General features: G+C 45.7%; 1 protein-coding gene across 1 annotated transcript in view; it reads right to left on the reverse strand.

Moving 5' to 3' along the window:
• The window catches only part of AHI1 (Abelson helper integration site 1), a 2,019,384-nt gene that overhangs the window by 1,380,173 nt on the left and 616,538 nt on the right, over positions 1-22,673 (reverse strand). Inside the window, exon 11 of the mRNA XM_069606745.1 lies at positions 13,369-13,501. Within this exon, the coding sequence (XP_069462846.1) occupies positions 13,369-13,501 (133 nt within the window). The remainder of the gene's footprint in view (positions 1-13,368; positions 13,502-22,673) is intronic.

Below are 22,673 nucleotides of genomic sequence, written 5' to 3' on the forward strand. Positions count from 1 at the left end.
AAACAATCCTTCTACTAGCGCAAAACAATTTCATTCTTTATTAAATGACACAGAAATATTCTTGAAACTAAAAATGAAGACATTTTTTGTAATAAAGTTATTTGCTTTATTCTTTACATAAAGTTCCAAATCCATAAAGCAGTATTTCTGTATGAAGAGTCATTGTTAATTGAATATTGTAACTGTTGAGTAATAATACTTCTTGTTCACGGTTGTTAGACTTCCATTCCAGATCACTAAAATGACGTTTATGTACCTGCGCTAATAAATTAGGTTATTAGTTGTGAAAGGGTGGTGTGTCTGGCATTTTCAAACTCAAAATGACCCATGAATAAATTGGCATAGATATTAGTATTTTTGCCACCAATTGCTGCTCCCTGTGCTTGTTTGAAAAGAGGACCATTGAAAAATCAAGTGTGCAATAGTGTAAATTGTAACATCTTACGAACATGCTGTTGTGTTCAAAGAAAGAGATTGATCTTGATTTGAGGAAGTGGCTCACTATCTCAATTCCCTTGTTCATGTTTGTGATTGGAATATTGAGAAGAAATATCCAGTGTTACAAATCGATAACCTTTCTTGCAAATTATTTGTTCTACCTGTGTAATTAAATACTTTGATATATGAAGGCAGTTTGTGCCATTGATATTTTATTATACATTATATATATTGCAACATATGTTCAGTATCAGATTCTGTTCCATTTATTATAGTCCTACACAATGGAAAGATGCAATACTTTTAATGCATTTTTAGAATGAAACATTTGGTAACTAATAGTGTATCCTTCACATTAAGAAACTAAATGATGAAGTGGAAAGGAAACGCTGTACCCACCAAGTTAGACGGGCTGCGCAAAGCGAAAGATTCATGAAATTGAAAGCCTCACAGCAATGCATATGCAATCACATTCACACATTGACATACAATGGCATCCCTTCTTAGAATTCTTTAGAGAATCAAGTAACCCGCTCGCGTTAACCCCCGACCACATAGATGTCCACAGGGCAACAAAATAAAACAGAAAGGGAAGGGAAAGACAATGAAGAAAAGATGGGTTCCGCGCTTAAGGTTCCATGCCGTATACTGACACCTCCGTTCTAGATCAGCCCCTAAATACATAGGGTCTCATGTCCAATATGGTGCTCTCTGTCTCTTGCCTCTTCCATTCCTTCTGTCCTTTCCCTTGTCTCATCCTCTTTGCTTCTTTCACTGTGTCCTTCTTTTCGTCTGGTCAACTATCCTACACAGGATCGCAGCATGCAAAGGAAGGCAATTAGCGTCTCTGTGCAGAGCCTCACTGCTACCCGGTCTGATTGGGTTAGAGGGAGGAGGGGGAAGGGAAACGGGGGGGAAGTGGGAGGGGGGATTGTTGTTAACCAAAACATCTTGAAAAATTGGTCTTCTTGATCAAGTGCTGAGTTGATATTTCATGAGGAAAATGGAATGCATCTGTTATGCAACTGTTGATCACATTTTTTTAAAGAACTAAATTAAATTCAACCTCATCCAATAAGCCTTGATCAGTCCATAATTTTAGTTGGGTTGACCAGTCTTCTATTAATGCTTTTATAGAATTTGAATCAATTTTTACATAACAAATAGTATCTTTCAGTTGTCTCATTGCTTCACATGTATAATCGTTGCGGTTCATGATTGCCATCTTCATGCCTTTATCTGCCAGTTTGATTATCACATTGTCACTTTGTTGAATTATATGGCAAGATTGTATTTAAGGTATTGTTTTGCATATATTGTAATTGTCTCCTATCTTCCGTTATTAGCTTGCTGAATAAATCTATTGCATTGTCTGTTGATTGTATTTTAATGCTGATCCAGCTCATGATCCCGTCCCATCCAGGACAGAATGCCCATGAGTATGAAGGAAAGGGGCAGGGATCAAGAAATAAAGGGCCATTCAAACCCATGTCTAGAGATACCCACAATTTTAACTTTCTTATTTAAAAATTACTGATTGTTTGCTAAATGGGATTACTCCATGGTGGGGGGTTCAGGCTAGGTAGTACCATAAGAGGAGAATATGCATACACAAAGGATGAGGACAGTGAGTACTTTAGTTGTCCTAAACCACTAAATGAGACTTGATTTAGATTCTCTTTGCATTATCCCTGGAGGTAGGCAGTAAAACCAGATTTGTTCTCAAATATTATTGGTGAACTGCATAAACAGACCCACCCCAGGGGGCGCTGTTGCACAGGAGTCAAGATGGAAGCTCTAACCTAGAGCTCCGGTGCCCAGGGCCGTTTTGGACAGATCTGCACCTGCTGGCATTCATCCTGGTACAACCCAACGGATAGGTTCTGTTACCCGAAACCTATGCCAACACCCCGGCTCTTTCTCTGCTCACGAAAGGTGCCCGGGGTGCCTGGAACCGGTGTTCGGCATTCCGCCGTGATTGAGGGACTGCCCATGCTGCATGGTCACTGTACTTTGGCGGGCTGTGAGAGCAGTCCAACGCTTGTGGTACAGCGGGTGTGGTGCACCCGGATACATCGAAGCTCCGTTGACATCTTCCCCCCCCGACCCCCTTCGGGGGCCATCACCCACTGCATTGCGCCATTACACCCCATGAGGATCCCCCAGCACCTTGGTGAGACTGCGGCCACTGCGTTCTACATGGTTGCGGGGACGGGGTAGCACATCCCCCCCCATGTAGATGCAGCATGCCCTGACACTCTGGGACACTGAAGACCCTCTTTCTTTCTCCCCCTCATCTGGAGGGCACTGTGGACCACGTTGATCCCTGGGGAAACCCCACTGGCGCCTAGACGTCCCGGCAGTCGGGCCGCGGAACCAGACCACATTGCCTGGTACGACTGCAGCGATCTGACGCACGTGGTCATCATGGCTTCCCTAAAGCCGTAACTGAGGGACTCTGAGACTTCAGAACATTGGTGTGATAACCAGCCCTCCGCTGCCACATACAATCCGGCTGAATTTCCTGCAGAGACCGGAGAAGGTGGTTGAGCCAAAACGCGATCTGTGAAACTTGGCAGCTTACTGACTGGGGGTGGCTCCATGGCTACCTGCTCCTCCATGTAGCCCGGGTGGCTTCCGCCTCTGCATATCCTGCACCTTGGGGAGCGATCCCAGTGCCCCTTCATCAATTGAGGCACTCCATATGGCTCCCAGGACACCATGCAGCCCCTACTTGGAACCTGTGGCCCCCCGGCGGGGTTGGCCCTCACCTGGGGGAGGCACATTACGCTGACCTGACACTTCTGTGTACTTCTGGGACTATCCTAGCAGGGCAGTCAATATACATTATACTTGTGGTATACTTCCTGGACACCTGGGAGCAATCACTGGGCAACACACTGCCATATCGTTGGAACTTGTGAGTGAGGTGTCTCTCCTTTCGCTCATGGCCTACCCCATCTGAGCTGCCCAAATCCTTGTCTGTGGTGCATCACAGGGTGGGCCTCCCCTCTGCCTTGATACGCCAGGCTGGCTACGTTTGCACTGTGTTGCACTGTGCTCGAGAGAAACTCAGTGCTCCCTGTGGAGTATTCTAGCCCTTTGAACTGCCCCTGCTCTCCTACGTTCGCACATCACGACAAGCCTATAGCCATACCACTGTTCTGGGGCTTGAGTGACTGCTTCTTTGTTGGTGGTTCAGCGTCCCACCCTGCTACTGGGGACCGGACCCGAGCTTCTACCATCCTCTCGCATTATCACCACTGTGCACTCTACAGTTAGAGACTGCAACGCAGGTCGACAACAGCTGAACAGCATCGGCGGACAACAACTGACCTGTGCTGCTCATTACCTAGAGGGTGGCTCCCGGCTCAGAAGTTGCAGCCTCACCACTCCTGGCTTATACAACATGACCGGGGGGGGGGGGGTGCCAAGAATCAACGCTCTATTAACCAATACACTAAATCCGCCCCCAAGTCATCGATGGCCAGCGGATCATCCACAGGCATGGATGTCACAGCGCTCCCGGCGGAGCCCTCGGAGACCCAGCGCATGAGGATGTGCATGCAAGAGGGCTTCGCTAAAATGCACTCCAAGCTGGATGACATGACTACCACCATTTACTCCATCAAGGCATGGATCGACAAAGCTGATCACAGACTGTCGGAGGCTGAAACCCGTGTGGGCACTGTAGAATATGACGTGCCGACTATGAGGGGTGAACTTGCTGCCCTGTCTAGACAGGTGCTACAGGTGGAAAAGAAGAATGAAGATTTAGAGTTGCGCTCCCGCCGTAATAATATACATATTATACATATCATCGGAGCCCCTGAGAGCAGTATGGAAAAAGAAAAAAAAAATCGCTGGAGCTATGGATAGGGACTACCCTACTTCCACTCCTGGGGAACCCGGTACGGTCACCAGAGTTTGCAGTGGAGCGAGCTCACAGATCCCTAGCACCCAGACCCAAGCCAGAGGCGCCGCACGGTCCATCATCGCCTGCATCCCCAATTACCACGCCTGCGACATGCTTCTCCGCACTGCCCGCGAGCAAGGAGACTTGATGCTGGGATCGAATAGGATCCATGTCTATCCCGACTTCTCAATGGCCATTCAGCAGGAAAGGATATCCTTCGTGGCAGTCAAAAAGCAACTCTGCAACGGCAACCTGAAATGCGCAATGTTGTACCCAGCAAAGTTACGGGTCGAGTGAAACAACAAGACCTACTTATTCATGCTCCCTGAAGAAGCTATGAAATTCCTGAATGAGATCTTACTGAGTCCCTGAACACTTGGGGACATACCCGGACTGCTCCTTGGGGGAGTGCCCTGCACTCCTAGTTCTATACATCATATATATTGCCTCGTTTGGCAAAGCTACAAACCTTTTCTTCTCAGGGTGGTATGATGGTGAAAATATATGCTTATGTTATGTGTTTATCTATGTGTTTGACTTGTACCACGTTGGATACCCTGATCAGGGTTAATTTTTTGGTTAGTATGTGTACAATTATCCTTCTGTCCTTACTTAAGTCCTAAGTCGACCCGATGCGTCCGTGCAGCAGCTTCCCCATGCAATGTTGAATTGATGAGTTGGGGCAGTGCTCATGGGAATGCATCCCCAAGTTCCTAGGGGATTGGGGGGTGGTGGGAGACAGTTGGGGTTGTTAAAAGTTATAAAATTGCACTGGGCACGCATGACACTTACACACAATGGACAGATGAATGGGAGGGGTGAATGGACAGTCCCGGCAGGACCGGGTTCATATACTGCACGAACAGGCAACGTACACCCTCTGGTATTCTAATGGGAGATATAACTTGCCTGAGTTGGAATGTCTGGATCTTGGGTAACCCGATTAAATGGCGGAAAATAAACCTGTACGTCGAGAGGCACAAGGTCCAAATTCTCTTCTTGCAAGAGACACATGCTCTCTCGCCAATTTGCGAGGGGTTTGTGTCAGGAGCGCACCATGATATCAGCATGCATTACCTGTGACATCTCGTCACAGATTTCTGCTGACCCTGCTTTCCTCACATAAACAGTTCCCCTTTCTTGCAATGCTGGAGGTTGCCCTGGCAATGTTGGGGACGCACCCGCTGGAGAGGGCGCCGGTCTTCCGTGTATACCATTGTCAATGGTATCTGATGTGAGCGTGGTCATGTGACCAGTAATGACGCCTCACGTCCCACCTCTGTATCTACATAATACTCAGCAGAAAGCAGACACAACTGCTTCTGATTGAAGTTGTGTTCCAGAGCCGAATTTCTGTTTGTTCCACTACAGTCCTGATTTCTGATTCCCATTGAGGACCTTGGCCTTGATTACGGACTTGCCTCTCTCACGTTTGGTACCTTTTGGCCGGCAACGCTGAGCTTCTGCTATGCCTTCGGATTCCGCCTTACCACTGTTTGGATCCCTCTGCTGCTTGCACGCTGCCGACATACCTTTGTTTCATGGACTGCTTAACTCCACCGGCTAAAAGCCAGACAGAGCTAGTGCACAGGACTAGAGACGCTCTGCCGTACTTAGTGCACCATCCCAGTCGCTAGAGCGCCCTTGTGCTGTTCGGGAACCAGGTCCAACTAATCTACCCAACTACCCCTCCTGCTCCGCTTCTCGTTTTCCTTCTGGTGGAATTCCTGGACATACCATCCACAACTTTCACCTTGGTTTCCTTCCTGTTCCACCATAATCAGTGAGGCTATTCACCATATATTAATTTCTGCTGCTGGCCCATCTTCACTTCCTTACCCCTTTTTACCTTTTCCATAGAAATCCCATGCCTAGAAGAATAGAGCACCTCGACATCAGGCTCCCAGAACACCACACCAACATTCTGTTTCTAGGATTGGTATCCCAAGACGAGAGGTTAGCTATTCACTCTCTTGTTCTCAGTTTCCTAATGTTCTGATGTTCCTTCCCCTGACTCCTATCCTTTCATTTTATTTCATTTCAGCTGGTGTCAATTGCGGTTACCTGCTTTTTCAATTAATTAACCTCACTCTTAGTGAATCAAAGTAACATAGGGGTACATTAATGGGAAGGTCTCCCTCCTTGTGAGGCGACCTAGACCTACCAGTCTAGGTTACTGTTCCGGTGAGTGGACCATTGGAGTGCTGCCAGGAGTCATTAGAGGCCCCAGTTCTGGTGAGTCACAACAGTTTGCCAGGAACTGGGGGGAAAAAACGATTGTATACATCTTACTCTTCACAATCTAGGGGGAATTATGATATTGATACATCGATCTGTCCCATTTCAATGCAGTGACACGCGTTTAGAGCCACTGGGCAGATATGTGCTAGTGTACGGGACCCTTGCAGGCAGGGAGATAATGCTGATGAATGCGTATGGCCCCAATGTAGACAATCCCCAATTTTATATAGATATTTTGCAGGAACTCGCTCGATATCCACTGCTACCTACTATATGGGGGGTCGGCGGGAGATTTCAATAACATTTTGGATCTGGGACTGGATAGGTCCACCAACACTCTCAGAGCCCCTTCCTGAGCTGCCTCCATGATTAAGGAGGGTATGAAAGCTCTCAAACTTGTTGACGCATGCCGCGTGCTGCACCCCTCTGACTGTGCATAAACTTTCTACTCCTCTGTCCACGACGCCCTCTCTCGTATCAACATGTGGGTTATCGCTCATACACTATTGGGTGGAGTTGTAGAGGCCTCCATGCACCCCCGCACCTCCTCAGATCACACCCCGATCAGTATCTCCTTGAGTTTACCTACATTCTCCAAACTTCGAAGTAACTGGCACTTTAAATCGCTATCCCTGCAGGATGTTGCATTTGAGGTCACTGTGGACGAACACGTCCATTTTTTTTTTTTTTAAATGCAGGCTCTGTACCCTCGCCTAATACTCTTTGGGAAGCCTTCAAGGTCCATATTCGGGTAATCGCAATGGCCACAGAGTGTAGTGTCTTCAGGACAATCTGACGTGATATAATACAATGTGAGGGCATATTGCTGGAAATTGGAGAGGGGACTGAGGGGCGACCACCCTAAGACTACGCTTGCACAGATCAAGGAGGCTCTAGATACTTTCAGGGCCCATGCGGAACACAAAATGAAATTCTTCAATATCCACTCAGCTGCTAGGAAATATGGTGAAGGGGATAGGACTGGTAGGTTACTTGCACGCATGGCACGTCAGGATGCGGGCAGTGACTGTATTCCACAGTTACGAGATAGGTCAAACAACCCAGTCCACACACCTACTGCTGTTAACAGAGTGTTCGCAGAGTTCTACCAAGACCTCTATGCCAATAAAGACACATGAATGCAGGAAGAAATTGAGGAGTTCCTTGATGCCTTTCCGCTTAGTCAAATATCACGAGAGACTGAGGCCCTTTTGGACTTTCCGATCTCCATAGTCGACATTATTCAAGCAATTGAACAGCTCTCGTCTGGGAAGGCCCGGTGCACAGATGGCTTAACTGTTACATTTTAGAAACACTATAAGGAGACTCTTGCCCCGTATCTCCTTCAGGTTTGGCACAAGTCTTTTCAATCCCAGTTACTCCCAGGCACAATGCGAAAGGCAATTATTACAGTCCTTCTGAAGCAGGGCAAACCCGTCGATCAGTGTGGCTCATATCGCCCTTTGTCCCCAATTAATACGGACATTAAAATATTTGCAAAGATACTGGCCACCAGGTTGATGCCGGTCAGGCTGTATGTTGTCAATCCTGATCAGTCGGACTTATTCCCGGCAGGTCCACAGCGCTTAACCTGCGGCGCCTTTTCGGTATACTGGCCCAAATTGACCCCAAAGCTCACACGGTGGCAGCTGCGTTAGATATTCAAAAGGCATTCGACTCAGTCTCCTGGCAGTTCATGTACGCCATTCTGGCGAGATGTGGGTTTGGTCTGGGGTTTCTCGAGACCCTGCGCCTTTTCTATGCGTGCCCAGTGTCCAGGGTCCGCACAATGGGATTCTCTCACCACCATTTCAGATAAGGCATGGCACCTGTCAGGGTTACCCCCTAATATTTGCCATTATAATGGAGCCCATGGCAGACCTCATAAGACTCAAACACAGCGCGGAGTCCGGTTGACAACCGAGCCGCAAATCATTTCCCTTTACGCAGATGATGCATTAATATATATATACAGAATCCACAGGAACACTTAAAACCCATCATGCAGGATATCCTAAAATTTGGAGAGGTGTCAGGTCTAGCTGTAAACTGTAGTAAATCAGACCTTTTTCCATTAACAGATAGTACTTCTCCCCCCTTAGACCTACAGTGATTCCAATAGGCTCAGACAGCGATACGCTACTTGGGCATGATGATTATAACCAGAAACGGCCAAACATTACATGACCACAACTACAGCATGTTCATGACTCAACTGCGAGCTAAACTTGCGAGCTGGGCCCACCTCCCCATCACAATAGCTGGTAAGATCGCACCACTCAAGATGACAGTTCTTCCTAAACTACTATATCTTTTTCTTAACATACCTTTGTGGCCCGGGCGACTCTTTTTTCAGGAGCTGGAGACATTGATCAGCAAGTTCATGTGGCACTGTAAGGCAGTGGGGCGCTTTGACGCAACCATTTGATAGGTGTGGATTTGCTGCTCCCGTCTTCGAGTTATATTGGATGGCGGCGCAGTATGCAGCTTTATGGTTCAGCGATGGCTCTCCTCCCCCTCATGTGCTGCTGGAGAGGCATTCAGTCGGGCATAAGGACCTGCGCTCATTACATTTTCCCAGGGTATTTGCTGATGATTGCTGTTTCGACCATGTTAGCATCAAAGGCTGGCTTGCTGCATAATTTTGAGTGTAATTGATGTAAGCGCCCCATTTCATGAGGATTTCCCTTTATGGAACTGTGTCCCGTCCTTGCCCCATGCTGATCCTGATGTGCAGGCGACATGGACACGAAAGGGATTTCATAAACGAGGATCTTTATGTTGGGAAGACAAATTCATTAAATCCTCCAACATCCGGACGTCGGCACAGAATAGGTCCTCCCAATGGTTGCAATATGCTGGCTAGCATAAAGAATGTAAAAAACTGTGGAGCTGCTTCCCGGCTAAGCCCGAGAACTCTGCACTACTATGATTTGCATTGACAGCGAGTGACAGTCGGAGCCGAGTATCGTCCCTATACCGCTTAATCCACAGATGCTCAGGGATAGCACACCATAATATACGCACTAAATGGGCGAGGAACCTACAATTAGATATAACTGATGACCTCTGGAACGATGTGTGTGCACAGACCCAGAAGGTATCACTCAATTCCCGTTTTTGATTAATACAGCTTAAAGTGTTACACCGGTGCTATTACACTCCAGATAGAATATGCATGTTTTCAAATGAAGGGGTTGGGGTTGGGCCTTGCCCTTGCTGTAAACTTGCTCATGCTGGATACTACCACATGCCATGGGACTGTCCAAACCTTGCGACCTTCTGGGGCGATGTGTGCGTGACACTGTCCGACATGACCGATACTGATGTCCCCCAGTTCCCATTGCTCTGTCCATTTCATATCCCGAACTCACCTTCTAATACTGTTAGCAAACTGGTACAGCTCTGTCTTCTCATGGCCAAGCGTTTCATTCTTTTACATTGGATAGGTACTCATGCTCACACAGAGGTCATTGGTTAAATGATGTGTCATGGACAAACAACATGGAAGAGCAGTGGGCTCACATGCTGCCACCAGAATCAAAGCCGAGAGACATTTGGAACACCCTTAGACTATACCTTTTGTGATCTATGATGAATATAGACAGTTCAACTCAACCGTCACTGTCTTAAACTGTCCCTCTAGACCTGGACCACCGTAGCCCTGGGATTAAGCTGAACCACCCACTCGGTCCATGCATGTTGCCACTGCCGAACTGTGTAGCACTTGTCTCTGTATACTGATGTTCTCTCATCTGTGACGATGTAGTAAGTGATACCCTAATGATGTGTTGTGTAATGTCTAGTGCTTAATAAAGAAAGTTTAAAAAAAAATTAACTGATCCACCCAATAAGTGCTCCTAATTGGTGGTTAATGAACTGGGCCAAGTATAATCGCAACAAAAGGGTTGAAATTGATAGAATTGCACTGAGACGCTGATTCCCAAGATTTGAGGACTTTTGCTAGAAGGTTGTTCGACTTGCATGAATATATTGTTGTTCATAAGTGTGGATAGCAAGGAAAGCAGTCTACATGTCTATGTTTACTCAGCTGGAAAATCGGATCTCTTGGATATCCAAAAGCAATATATCTTTTCTAAATGTCAATAAAATGTCAATAATTAGTCGACAATACTCTTACTTGGATTTCGGAACAAACAATTAAGGGTTATATTGGGAGTGATGTCATCTTGTACGAGTATAAAGATGCAGTCTGCTAGATAGTACTGTCGATTTAGAGCTATACATTGCCCTGTGAATAAAATAGAAGTGGTTCGATTATGGAGGCCAATGTAGCAAAACCAGCATAAGTGCCATGATCAAATCTGCACAGGCATCACAGAGGACGGCAAGGAGTATCATGGACCTGCTGCAAGCAGGTAATTAATTTAGCATTCAGTCCCACATAAATACTGTTTTCAGTCGAGATTAAACAAGGAAGTTCACCGCTGGTATGTTATAGGGGTTATGGGGGCAAAAGCAGGAGTTGTTTGAGTCTACTGTACAGTTAAAAAAAAATATTTTCTTCTTCTATACCCCATTCCACCACATTATAAAATCTCGGTTTTCATTTCTTTCCTCTTCAGTGGACTTTATTGCATTATAATGCAGTCAAATAGATTGGCTTGGTACCATGGTTGTTTCCTGTCAGACCCTTGAGCATGGACACTCGGCAGGACTGAAAACATGATGTCGTATGGTTACTGATGCAAAGGTCTCTAAGACTCATATGACCGTATAATCTGGTTAAAACCAGTATGGACAAAGGAACGCTCAGAGTGCGAATGCTCAGACGATGGGAGGGGTTGTATACACCCCTTAGCGGGATGCACTCAAGGAGGACTCCTGCGACGTGGTTACCAGACCGTGATATCAAAAAAGGCCTGCATGTGAATGAAAGGATGTATTATGTTTGCGGGAAGCAGGATATTTCTAACGGAAGGCCTAAAGAGAGACTCTAGAATGTTCTTATGTATCAAATGTGCCAGCTGACCAGTGACCTATAAAGAAGGGATCTCAGGGTGGGTCAGGCTTGAGCACTAAATTCCTGATAGATGTAGGACACAGTGTTCTTGACTTGCAAGACCACATAAAAGCAGTCTCTGTCATGCAAGAGCCTGGTTTCTCCACCACTGCTTTGGTAACATTTCACAACAGACCACATCTCAGGGGCCAAAGACAGGTGCACACCCATAATGACATACAGGTTACATACAGTTGGTGCTGGGAAAGCACAAGGACCAAAGGACTCAGTCTAGAACAGAGTTTCAGGAGTTAGCAGTGATGTTAGTAGCCAGTACTTGTCTTTCTCTGATCGATCTTCTAGGTTTTCTTTGATAAATGTCGCTCTTGATCATCAGTTACATTTATTATGTTTATAGTCTTTGCTCATATCTGTTAAAGAGGAGGAAGAGACTTTACCTCAAAAAATAGCAGCTGCAATCAAAAACTGTGGTTGGGAAACCACAAAGATGTTCAGCAAAGGGGGCAAGCAGGAATCTCATATCAGTCTTGTTTAGAACAGAATGAGATTTTTCTCAATTTTTTAGCACGTCCTTCATTCTATCTGAAGATGTATGCTGGAGGGCAGATTAGGTTTACTAGCCAGTAGTGGAGCCGAGGTACGTTCTTTCACGGAGGCCTTCTCACTTCGGTGAACTCTCAAGAATTCGATTATCCACTATATTTGCTTGTGAAGAGCACAAATGGAAGTAAGGATCTCCACCTCTTGACTGTGTTGTTGCCACCCGTGCTAGGATCACTCATCAACATGAGGCAAAACACCGTCAGGAGAGGCTGGAAGCAGCAGAGTGGGAGCAAGTGGATGCAGTTGAGGAGAGTATGCCATCTAGCAAGGGTGTGTCGGCCCCAGCTTTTTTGATGTTTATTATAAAATGATGCAGTGAATTCTGTTTCTGAAAGGGAGGCCTGCGGAACAGATCCCCCTTTCATAAAGTTCCATGCAACAGCATAGTGCATCCATGTGCCTTAGCTGCACCAGACTCCTGGCACATGCAGCTCCTACCCTCCAGTGACACAGGGCAGGAACAAAGGTCACATGTGCATCCTGATAGCTGATGTGACCCAAAATTATTGCAGCCAGAGGTAGCATTTTTAACTTCTGTACATCTGAACTAGAATGTAATAACTGTTGCCTCATCTGACTCGTGGCACGGAAATTATTAAAGCCAGCCCAATTCGATATCATGCAAGCGTCAACCCTGTGAGCACAGTTCAGTGATGTCAGAGCAATGTTTATTCATGGCTAGCCTGGTTGTCTACACAGCTCCAAGAGAGACAATAGCTAGGGTGCTCTCTTCCTTTGATTCCCTTGGAGGAAGGGTAACACCTTCCCTAAGGGCAAAGGAGGTCTCACCAGATGTCATGGGGACCCTTTTTGGGGTACACACAAAGCACAGGCCAGCCTCACACTAGGCTGCTGCACTATAGATGGTCTTAAAAATCAGAAGGCACAGGAAAGGGGCTCAGTTAAGAGTAGCCAGAGAAAGAAAAATTGATCCAAGAAGGGGTTTCACTAACTTGCCTTTCTGTTTGGGCTTTTTTGTTTAATTATTGTCAGACATTATGCAGGAGTGGGCAGAGCCTACAATTATTTCTTATGGGAATTCAGAACGAACATAGATACCCTTTGCACTTAAGCACCAACAAAAAACAAACAGTAGCTTTCTAAACCTCTGACAACACAGAGGATAGAGGCAAGAATGGCTCTCAGCAGAATATCTGAACATGCTTAGAAATGGCTTGCAACTTACAGAAAACTGGATACTCGTCCCTGTCAGCACATGCCGCTGCCAATGTTCTTCCATCGTTAGAGAAACGAATACTGAAGCATCCCTGCTGCCCCGCTTGCAGTGAAAACAAATGTTTATTTGGTATCCGGCAAGCCTAAACCCAGAGCATAGTTAGTAGTCAAGCAGAGCTAAGTATAGGTTAAGTCAATCAAATAAAAACTATAGTGCATAGAAACAAGCCATTACAATTCATCACAGAATTCAAGAAATACATATAGCCATACATTATATCAAATCTAGAAGTAGTGGTAATTCAGGGAAACCTTAGGAACTTCCTTGATTTGGGTATGGGAGCAGAGTTTCTTCTGGGACCGATAGGGACAAAACCCTCTGATTCATCACAGAGGCAATACAACACTGTAATTAGAAAGCCATTTGCCCTTTCACCATAGAGCCCATCATACCTTTGGCTCCATGGGAGCTACCGGATGTAGTTAATAATCCCAGAGTCCAGCCTTGCCCCATTCAAAGACTCTCACAAAATAGGTTCTTGGACTTGATCCAAGGCAGCTTCAAAGTCAACAAAGGCCATAACAGGAACCTACCTATCAGAGTAGTATATTTGATAACGAACAGTGAAAACCTCAGATCTTATTCAATTGCCCCGGAACCGTTATGGAATTTCAGGGATGGTTAGAGTAGGTCCATGAGGCTCAATACACTACAGCTGCCTTGACAAGGCACTTTCATACACGTTTCTTTTAAAAAAACATTACATCAATAACCAGTTGAGCATTAAGGACCAGCCACATTCTAGTAAAAGTATCTTAATCATCCCAAATATGAGCACTTTAATTTGCTATGCGGAGGTCTTTTGCAGAGAATGTTTTCAACTTTGTTTTGAAAGGAAACCACACGACACTGCTGTGGCATTCTGCAGCAATGTTTTAACATCGGCACCCACAGCAGAGGCACCAATCAACCACAGGTCAGAAAAGCAGCCTTTAAGCAATTAAACCCCATCCTGACGGCCCGGAGCCCAAGTAACAATGGGCCCTGGTGTCAGATCAGGTTTTATTGCTATTTGTTATGCAAGATTTGGAGCTTTACCCTTTGGGTGCACTACAAAAACCATGACATCCTGGCAATAGGAACCCAACCTTTGGTATAAGTCTGTACTACACAGGTTGGTAGTGTGGCTGAGCAGCCAGGCTTATCTCAAGAGGGGTCAATGTGAGCAGTAGGGTGGTTACACAGAGATTCACAGTGACAAGTATACAAATAAACACTTACACTCAAGGTTTCTTGATTAAACAATTATTAATTTATTTAACAGTCAGTTTGAATAAGCCTTCTTCAGAAGGGGCAATATAATAGTAATACACAAATACATGCCAAAATACACACTCTTAGTTTCTCTAAATCAGCAAATACCCATTTGGGATGGCACACAGACACTTCCTACACCCTCAGGTGACTTATATAGCTAGGACACTGTGGACATTAATATATCACTGGTTCATTTAGAGCAATACTGAGATGAGTGTTAAAATAAAGAGATTACAGAATAAAACAAGAGATCACACAAATATTCTGAAGCAGGTGAGTACTTTTGAACCCCCAATGCAAAGTCGATGAACCCTTTCCTGCACAAGCAGATGAGAGAAGAGTCATTCAGGGAGCCAGGCCAGCCGATGTCAATTGGGCAAAAGTCTAGGTAAGCTGAAGCACTTCTTGCAGGTAATTACAAGTCTTGCACAATGTTTTAGAAGTCTTTGTAGAAAAAGTAGAATCAATGTAGGGTCACAAGCTGGGAGGCTTGTGAGAGGTAGAAGATGCAAGCAACTCAACCAAGAAAAGTCTCAACTGAGATCAAGTAAGGCTACAAGAGGAAAGTCCTCTCAAACATTACAGTACCTTTGGTTAGAAGAAATGGTTCCAGATGGCTTCTGTTCTTGTGCAGCTCTGCATATCCTTTTGTTCATGGGCCTCAGTCGTGGGGAGTGTAAAGACCGGAGGGGGGGGGGGTCTGTACTTCCGCTCTCTATATGGTAGAGGAGAGACACAGAGACCCTTGCCAAGATTCTCTAGTATTGGTAGTTGTGGTCGAGCAATCAAGGCCTAGCTTCTCGGGAGGTGATGCGAGTTGGTTCTTAAGTACAGTGTAGTCCCCGAGCAACCACGAAGGAATGTCCACACACTGTATCGGTTAAAACACAGTCTTTATATAATTAATATTCAAAGTCATATACACGATCACAATAACTCACTTTATACTCCGAAAATCAACAATGGTAAAGATGTACAATTCTAAAGTGGTACCACTAACGTTATTAGATTTTGTTAAAGTGCATACGGTCAGAATGACACACAGATCAAAATAAAGAGGAAACCAGCAGTAGAGAGAGGAAGGAAAGCAAGATGGTTGAACAATGGGCAGAATACTGGTAACTACTGTTAAACACAGTTCTGTGTGGAGATCCCGCCCTACCTGGGCAACCTGTAGAAGATGGATACAAGCCCAGTCCATATATTGTTCCTACTAGCCTTTCCAATAGTTCTGCAAACCTAAAGTACCTTGGGGTTGTAGCGTTCCTCGTCGGGGGAATCGACATCCCTTCTTGAGTGTCCTCCCTTTAAGGCAGGAGTCACGGGTCGTCGAACGTCCGACGGAGAACAGGTTGAGCTACGACGGTGAAGTGGCCGCGTTGTTCCTAGCGGTGCTCGTTGACGGGGGAAGCGTAAATGTCCTGCAAGGAAGAGGCGTGCGGGGCACCTCGGTGTCGATAATTCTGGACCGCAAAGAGTTGAAGACCTGTGGCCCAGCAAGTGCGTCGAGTCGTCGGCGTCTCTGTGGTCTTTGGGTGGCGGGAAACCCACCGGTGGATGCTCCTCGGCACGTCGCCGGTCAGGCCTTTTCCGGCAGGATACAGCGGTGACGATGCGGACAAGAGCGTCCTTGGATCAATGAAGTTCTTAGGCAATGGGAGCACAGTGGCTCCAGTCGGCGACGGTGGTGGTCAACAGTCCGGGCGCTTCTCCTTGGAGTTCTGCAGCAATCCCTGTATCGGGTCGGCAGCCTGTCGAAGGTCTGTCTACCAGGGAGCTTAGTCAAAGATCAGCTGTGCACGATGGTCCTTCTTAGCTCGGCAAGAGGGCGCCTTACCAGGTCCTCTCTTGGTCAGTTCTTGAGGCACAGCCGCTTTCATATTGCAAAGGAGAGCAACAGAAATTCTTCTCGTCCAGCAGGGCTCAAGGTTAAGCTTCAGTTACTCCAGTTACTCGTCAAAGCGGACTTCAGCTTCCGAACACGATTCCTAGCAGTGAGAGGTCCCCAGATATACTGGGGATCTCCCATTCATTCAGCTGGGTCATACTCAAGCATCCAATCACGACTATGGGCATTCAGGCAGGCAGGCAGCCAATCAGGCACACTAGGTATTCAGGCCATACACTTCTCTCCAGACACTCACAAGTTATGTGTATTGGGATAAGTACCGAGCCAATCAACACTCCAAGCTGCATTCATACCGGTTTCGGGCAGGGCTGTCTCAACCATTATGTCAAACACCAGATACTAGATGGCCACAACAAAGAATGCATATTCGTCACACACTCCATTCACCCAGGTCCCACCCACAGGCGTACCCACAACATACGGTCGTTGAGAAGGCTCCAGCCAGTCTGGTCGGCACTTTCCCACAATACCATATAAGGAACTTCCACCCAACAGCCAGTCAGGGGGAAGGGACACAAGCAGGGCTTCCCGGGACTTCGGGAAGATCAAGGTAACATGTGATGGAAGGCAAGAGGCCAAGGGGGCCATTTTGTCTCCATCAGGAATCTACTGATTCCAATGACAGGGCCTGGACATCCCAAAATGTAGGACGCTCAGGGCACCAGTCATTTCAGCACGGAGCTGCCACCAGCCCGTACCCTGCTCTGTGGGTCACACACAGACGCCCAAAAACATACACTAAGGGCACAGAGTTGTACCCCTACCCATGGGTGCCATAAGGGTATCCCATGGGTCTGTTCACCAAACCAAAAGAGAGAGTGCTGCACTGCCAGGAGTCCCACATGAACTCCTGCACGGAAAACACGACAGAACACACGATAAAAAGCAGTAAAGGACAAGGATACGGAGGCCCTGTCCCTCCGATGCATTTCCAGCATCACAGGGAGGACTTCTGGGGACTGCTGCACTGCAATGGGACGATCAGCGGCAGAAAAGGAAACATTTCGTTTCAGCTGCACTTCGCGGTTTCAGCTCCTCGGGTCTCAGCAAATAGCACCAATGTGTACTCTCGGATACCGCTTTGGATTTTCCTCGCATCTGGGGTCCAGCACTCTGTTGAGGTGGCTTAGGTTTGGTCAGTCCTTCTTACTGGGAGGCCGGAGGATCTTCCATAAGCTCAGGTCCGACATAAAAGTGATGAACTCCGTTTGGTGTTCCTCTCCCTGGCACTTCGGTTCCAGCAGCAGCAGCAGACGTACAGCCAGCTCTGAGAGGATGTCCAAACGAGTTCACTTTGAAGTTGATTGATCCCACCAACTGAAGGGGAGAAGTGAACCTTGCAGGGCTACTCTAGTTGTGGTGAATTCAGAATTTCAGCACAGCAGCAGGGCCTCACCAGGCAAACCAACGGTCCAGGAGTTGCAGCAGGCATCTCCTCCAAGTTCTTCTTCGAATTCCTTCGTCCAGTGGTCGACTCTGCCTTCCAAGACAAAATGTGTCGCCTTTCATGGAGGTTTCTCCCATTCATTCCAGCCTAGCTGTCAATCACACAGCAAGGTTGCTGTCCTTGCCAGACAGCCAGACAGCCAATCACCTATGGGTGCATTCCTGTAACCAAGTGGATTAAGCACAGGGAGTTTTGCGCACCTCCCTCACTTACTGCACCTCCCAGACATACTGGAGCCAGAGGCGGGCTTCACTCGTGAATCCCGCCAAAGGCAAAGTGTACAAAGGGACCAAACCTGGTTTGACGCGCAGAGTAAATCTCAAGAAGGACCTTTCCACCAAATAATGGCGAAAAAAGAAGACCAGGGCCATTTTGACAAAATGGGCACCCATGGGTGCTTTACTGCAGCTGCGAATGCAGCCCGCGTTAAAACCACACAATGGTAGTAAAAAGTAAACCACTGCCACCAGTCATTAGCTTCAGAAAGGGTAACATAAAAATGTTATATGAGAAACTAGACAAAGGGGATACTAAGTTACCCCTCCAGCACCCTATGGTAAAATAGTGTGTGCTGGGTCTACAAAGTTACAAATTGTAAGTAAAGTCAATTTCACTTCATTGCTCTTGGAAACAGTAGTTCCACCAAGAGAAGGTATTTAAACCTTTAGGAAATCTAGGAGCCTTCCCCTTGCCACTGCACTGAAGGTGCTGTGTGTCACAATGCAAAGATGCCGCCTATGGAGTTTGTCAGACTCCATAACCAAAGGAAACACAGAAAACACATAGCATTAAAAGTACAAAGTCCCAAAGTGTATCAAAAGAGCTGAGGGTCTCTAAGGTGGGAGGAATTTAGCACTAAACTGAAAGTTCTCCCTAACACTATTGAAACCAGAGGTTTTTAATCCAAAACCTGGGTTAGAGACAGAAATAGAAATGTTGTTTGAATGAGCAGGACGCACTTGAAGTGTCCTGTTCATTCAAACAAAATACTTACCAAAGATAGCTGCTGTGGAGATCGAAGGCAGAGCTCCATGCAGAGCCAGTCTTCCATTTCCATGGCAGCAGGCCGGAAAGCGAAGCGGCGGGAGCAATGCCGCCAAAGGAATCAGGTAAGAGGATATAAGAGGGGAAAAGGAAGGGTCCAGAGACTGTGGGAAGTGTGGGGTGAAGATGACAGGGCAGTTGAACAGCCTTCAGGTTGCTCGGAATGCAGGCTTGGATCTTGGGATTCAGCCCGCAATCCCAAAAACCTGATTTACCGGCTCCCCCGCTCAACCCTGCTGATAACGGCTGCCACCCATTAAGGGGTCCTTCATTTTTTTAAATTGTGATTTGGTTTTTATTTCAGAAAACCTTTGCCATGGAAAGCTTATTACTTATTTACACATTATAACAGCGGTCAGTTTCTCACAATATACAATAATAAAAACAAGATGAATACAATTATACGTATAACTTTACAGTCGACCTCACCCAAAAATCACAGAAATCTCAGTATCCCAATAGATAGGGCTACAGATGAACCAGCTAAGCAGCAGCATCACAGAGTCAGTTCGGATTCGGAACCTGTCTGGTGCATACTTCCCTAGAAAACCATTGCAAATACCACTTAACAAGGGACATATCATAATTACATTTTTCAAGTTCTCCTTAACAGTGGCTTTTCGAACAAAAGCGTCAAGTAAATAACGGGCATTCTAATTTATTGCAGATGTTAAGAAGTTCCCTGGTAGGTAGTACATTCAGCTGAAATCTCAAACAGCAATCTTAGGTTTGCATTCGAAAATTTGCTTAAATATGTGTGGATGTTATCGCATTTTTTATGCTCATCCACTAGGTCATCACATAATTCATAATGCTGAGCAGGTCTTAATCCCAATCATACTCCCAGGGACACCGTTTCAGAAGCATGGTCTGATAGCACAGCGAGTAGAGTGCTCGCGTTGACAACTGTGCAGACACTGCTGATGCAGGTTCGAAACCCGGCAGGGCCAAACTCGGCCTTTCATCCTTCTGAGGTTGATAAATGAGCACCACACACAGTGGGTAATAATAAGCAGCGCGCAGATACCTGAGGGTTTGTATCACTTTATAAATGCTAAATTATTATTATTATTATTTATGAGGGAGTCAATTAATTGATTTCGAGTACAATGTAGGTCCTGCAATAAATTGGAACACCCTGCAGCCCGACTAGAAAGAAAGTCACAGTTGTTCTCAAGCAGTAACCTATGTAAATGACAGAATAGGGTGCCCGGGAATAGGATAGGAACAATTATTTTCCTAAACAAGAAGAGTGCAATTCCAGGCCAATCTAGACTGTAATGCCAAAAGATCTAGTTCAAAACGTAGAACAACCAATGGCACACACTTGGGTAGGCAAAGTGTTTTACGCCAGATTCTTGCTTCGATTGCATCAATCATTTCCCATTCTAGCGATAAAAAGGTTTCTAAGCCATAGATCATTTTGGGTACCACCTTCATTCTGAAATATTTGATAACTGGAGACAACAAATACCTTCCATATTCAGAGGTGATCATTTCGTTTTAGGAATTAAAATATCGGTTTTAGCTCTTAAACCTGTAATGATCAATCCTTTCTTCATTCTACTCTGAATCATTGGACATAGATACATGTAGTGATCAGTATAAAATCAGTGCAGTTTTATCTAAAAAGCAGGCAAATCCTATAGGCGCCCCCTATAGTAGCAAAACTCATGATCTTAGTTTTCATCTTATTGATCAATAGATTGATCATAAATTAATATTTTTGGAGTACTGACAGTATCCTATGCAGACCAATCTGTGAATGGTCAAAAATTAGGATGTCGCCGCCGTAGTGCCAACCATTTCAATCGGGAATCTCCCAAACAGGGAAATCCTAGGGAGCTATCCTCCAAGGAATCGCCCAAATCAGATGAATAGATGTTCAAAAGACAGGAGGCCAATACACACCCCTGTCTCAGTCCCCTTCTGGAGGGTATTTTACCTGTCAAATTTCCATCAAGATCGAGTCTTCCTTGAATTTATGCATCTTTGTGGTGATAAATCAATATTTTCAACAGATTTTGCAGAAGACCCCATCATGATAATTTTTGCTATAACCTTTCTCTGTTGACTAGATTGAAACAAAGGCCCCTTAACGGGGGCTCTGGGCCATTAACCGCAGTGGTTGGCCGGCCCCAGAGGGTTATATCGTCATTTAGAACAAGTGTAGCTTATACGCGGTTACCAAGTACGTGCATTACTTAAACAGAAAGAAATCTTAATTTGAGGTTGGTGCCGCACTGCATTTTCTGTGTTGATGAGTATGATGTCAACAACAAAGGAAATGAACTCCAAGAAGGGTGCGCGGTGCAGCACCGCAAGATAAGATTTCTTTTTAGTTAAGTTTAACACACCTTTAGCACTTGCGTATGATCGACAACGGTGCTAAAGGATGAGGGGGAAGCAGGGAACGGAAGGGGGTGCTGGCCAGCAGCACTCACGCTGCTCAGAACACAGTCTTATGCCAGAGAATTCAGCCCACGTTCTGAGCTTTCCGATTAGCCAGAACCCCCTTCCAGGGTGCCAATAAACCATGAAAGCCTACATTCCATTGCAGCCTCCTGCACCTCAGCTGCAATCCACCATTTTTTTCAGTCGAATGGCCTGGAAGGCACCACCGAGCCCACAATTATACCCCATGAACCTCCAAGGATAACATAATTGCCCTCAGATGCTATACGCTCCTTCTATGACGACATTCTACTCGGCATAAGGTTGTAAAAAACAGACAGACTCATGCATGAGCTCCCTTTTACTTCCTGGAGAGTCATCCTCATTTACTTATGTTTTTATTCCTTGGGGAATTTGTTGAGCGCAGTATCAATAAAGCAGTTTTCCCCTTAAACAAGTCATTAGCAAGCTAGATTTTCAGTCGTGGTGTTAATAGCTTTAATGGCCATGATAAGTTACCCATCCTGAATTGGCCGTAAACCCGTATGGAGAGTCCTTGCTTTGCTCCAGCCTACAACCTCTGGATAGCGTGCCAATACTAGCAGTAAGCCTTCCCCCCCCCCAAGGCCCTTAGAGCTATATTATGCTTCACTATAGGAAACACATTATTCAACTCTGTACTTTTGCACTGCATTCGACAAATATGTTTTCTGTAGTGAAGGCTAATACTGATACCTTGTAGCAACTGTGGCATAGTGATGGACATTTTACATCAGGCATTTGATTAACTTTAGGAAAACAATATTTCCCTTCAAGTTTAAATATCTAGTTAGAACTTCTAGGAGACTAGGCTCCATTAGGCGGTTAATTTTCTTTTTCTCCCTAAAATGCAATTTCCCATAGTTTTCCTTCTCTCTCTGTGTTCATTATGTGTACCGGAACTTTCATTACAGCTTCTAACCTTTAGTGTGAAAGTTATCATTCGGTGTTGGTTATGTGTTTGGGAGCATTCAGTCCAGGATCCAGACTCCAGTATGGGTTTTATCTCGGTCTTACACCAGTTACACCTTTGGGAGTGAATTTCTTGGAAACCTTGACCCTGGATTTTAGGATTCAATGACAGATTTCACTTTTGTTGTGCATTTGGGGACCTTTGCTTCAGCTTCAGTTAATCAGTAATGGAATATTCTGTCTCACAAGAGT

This window comes from Ambystoma mexicanum, chromosome 4p, assembly GCF_040938575.1.
Source record: "Ambystoma mexicanum isolate Mex_15411 chromosome 4p, UKY_AmexF1_1, whole genome shotgun sequence".
In the NCBI taxonomy this organism is placed as follows: Eukaryota; Metazoa; Chordata; class Amphibia; order Caudata; family Ambystomatidae; genus Ambystoma; species Ambystoma mexicanum.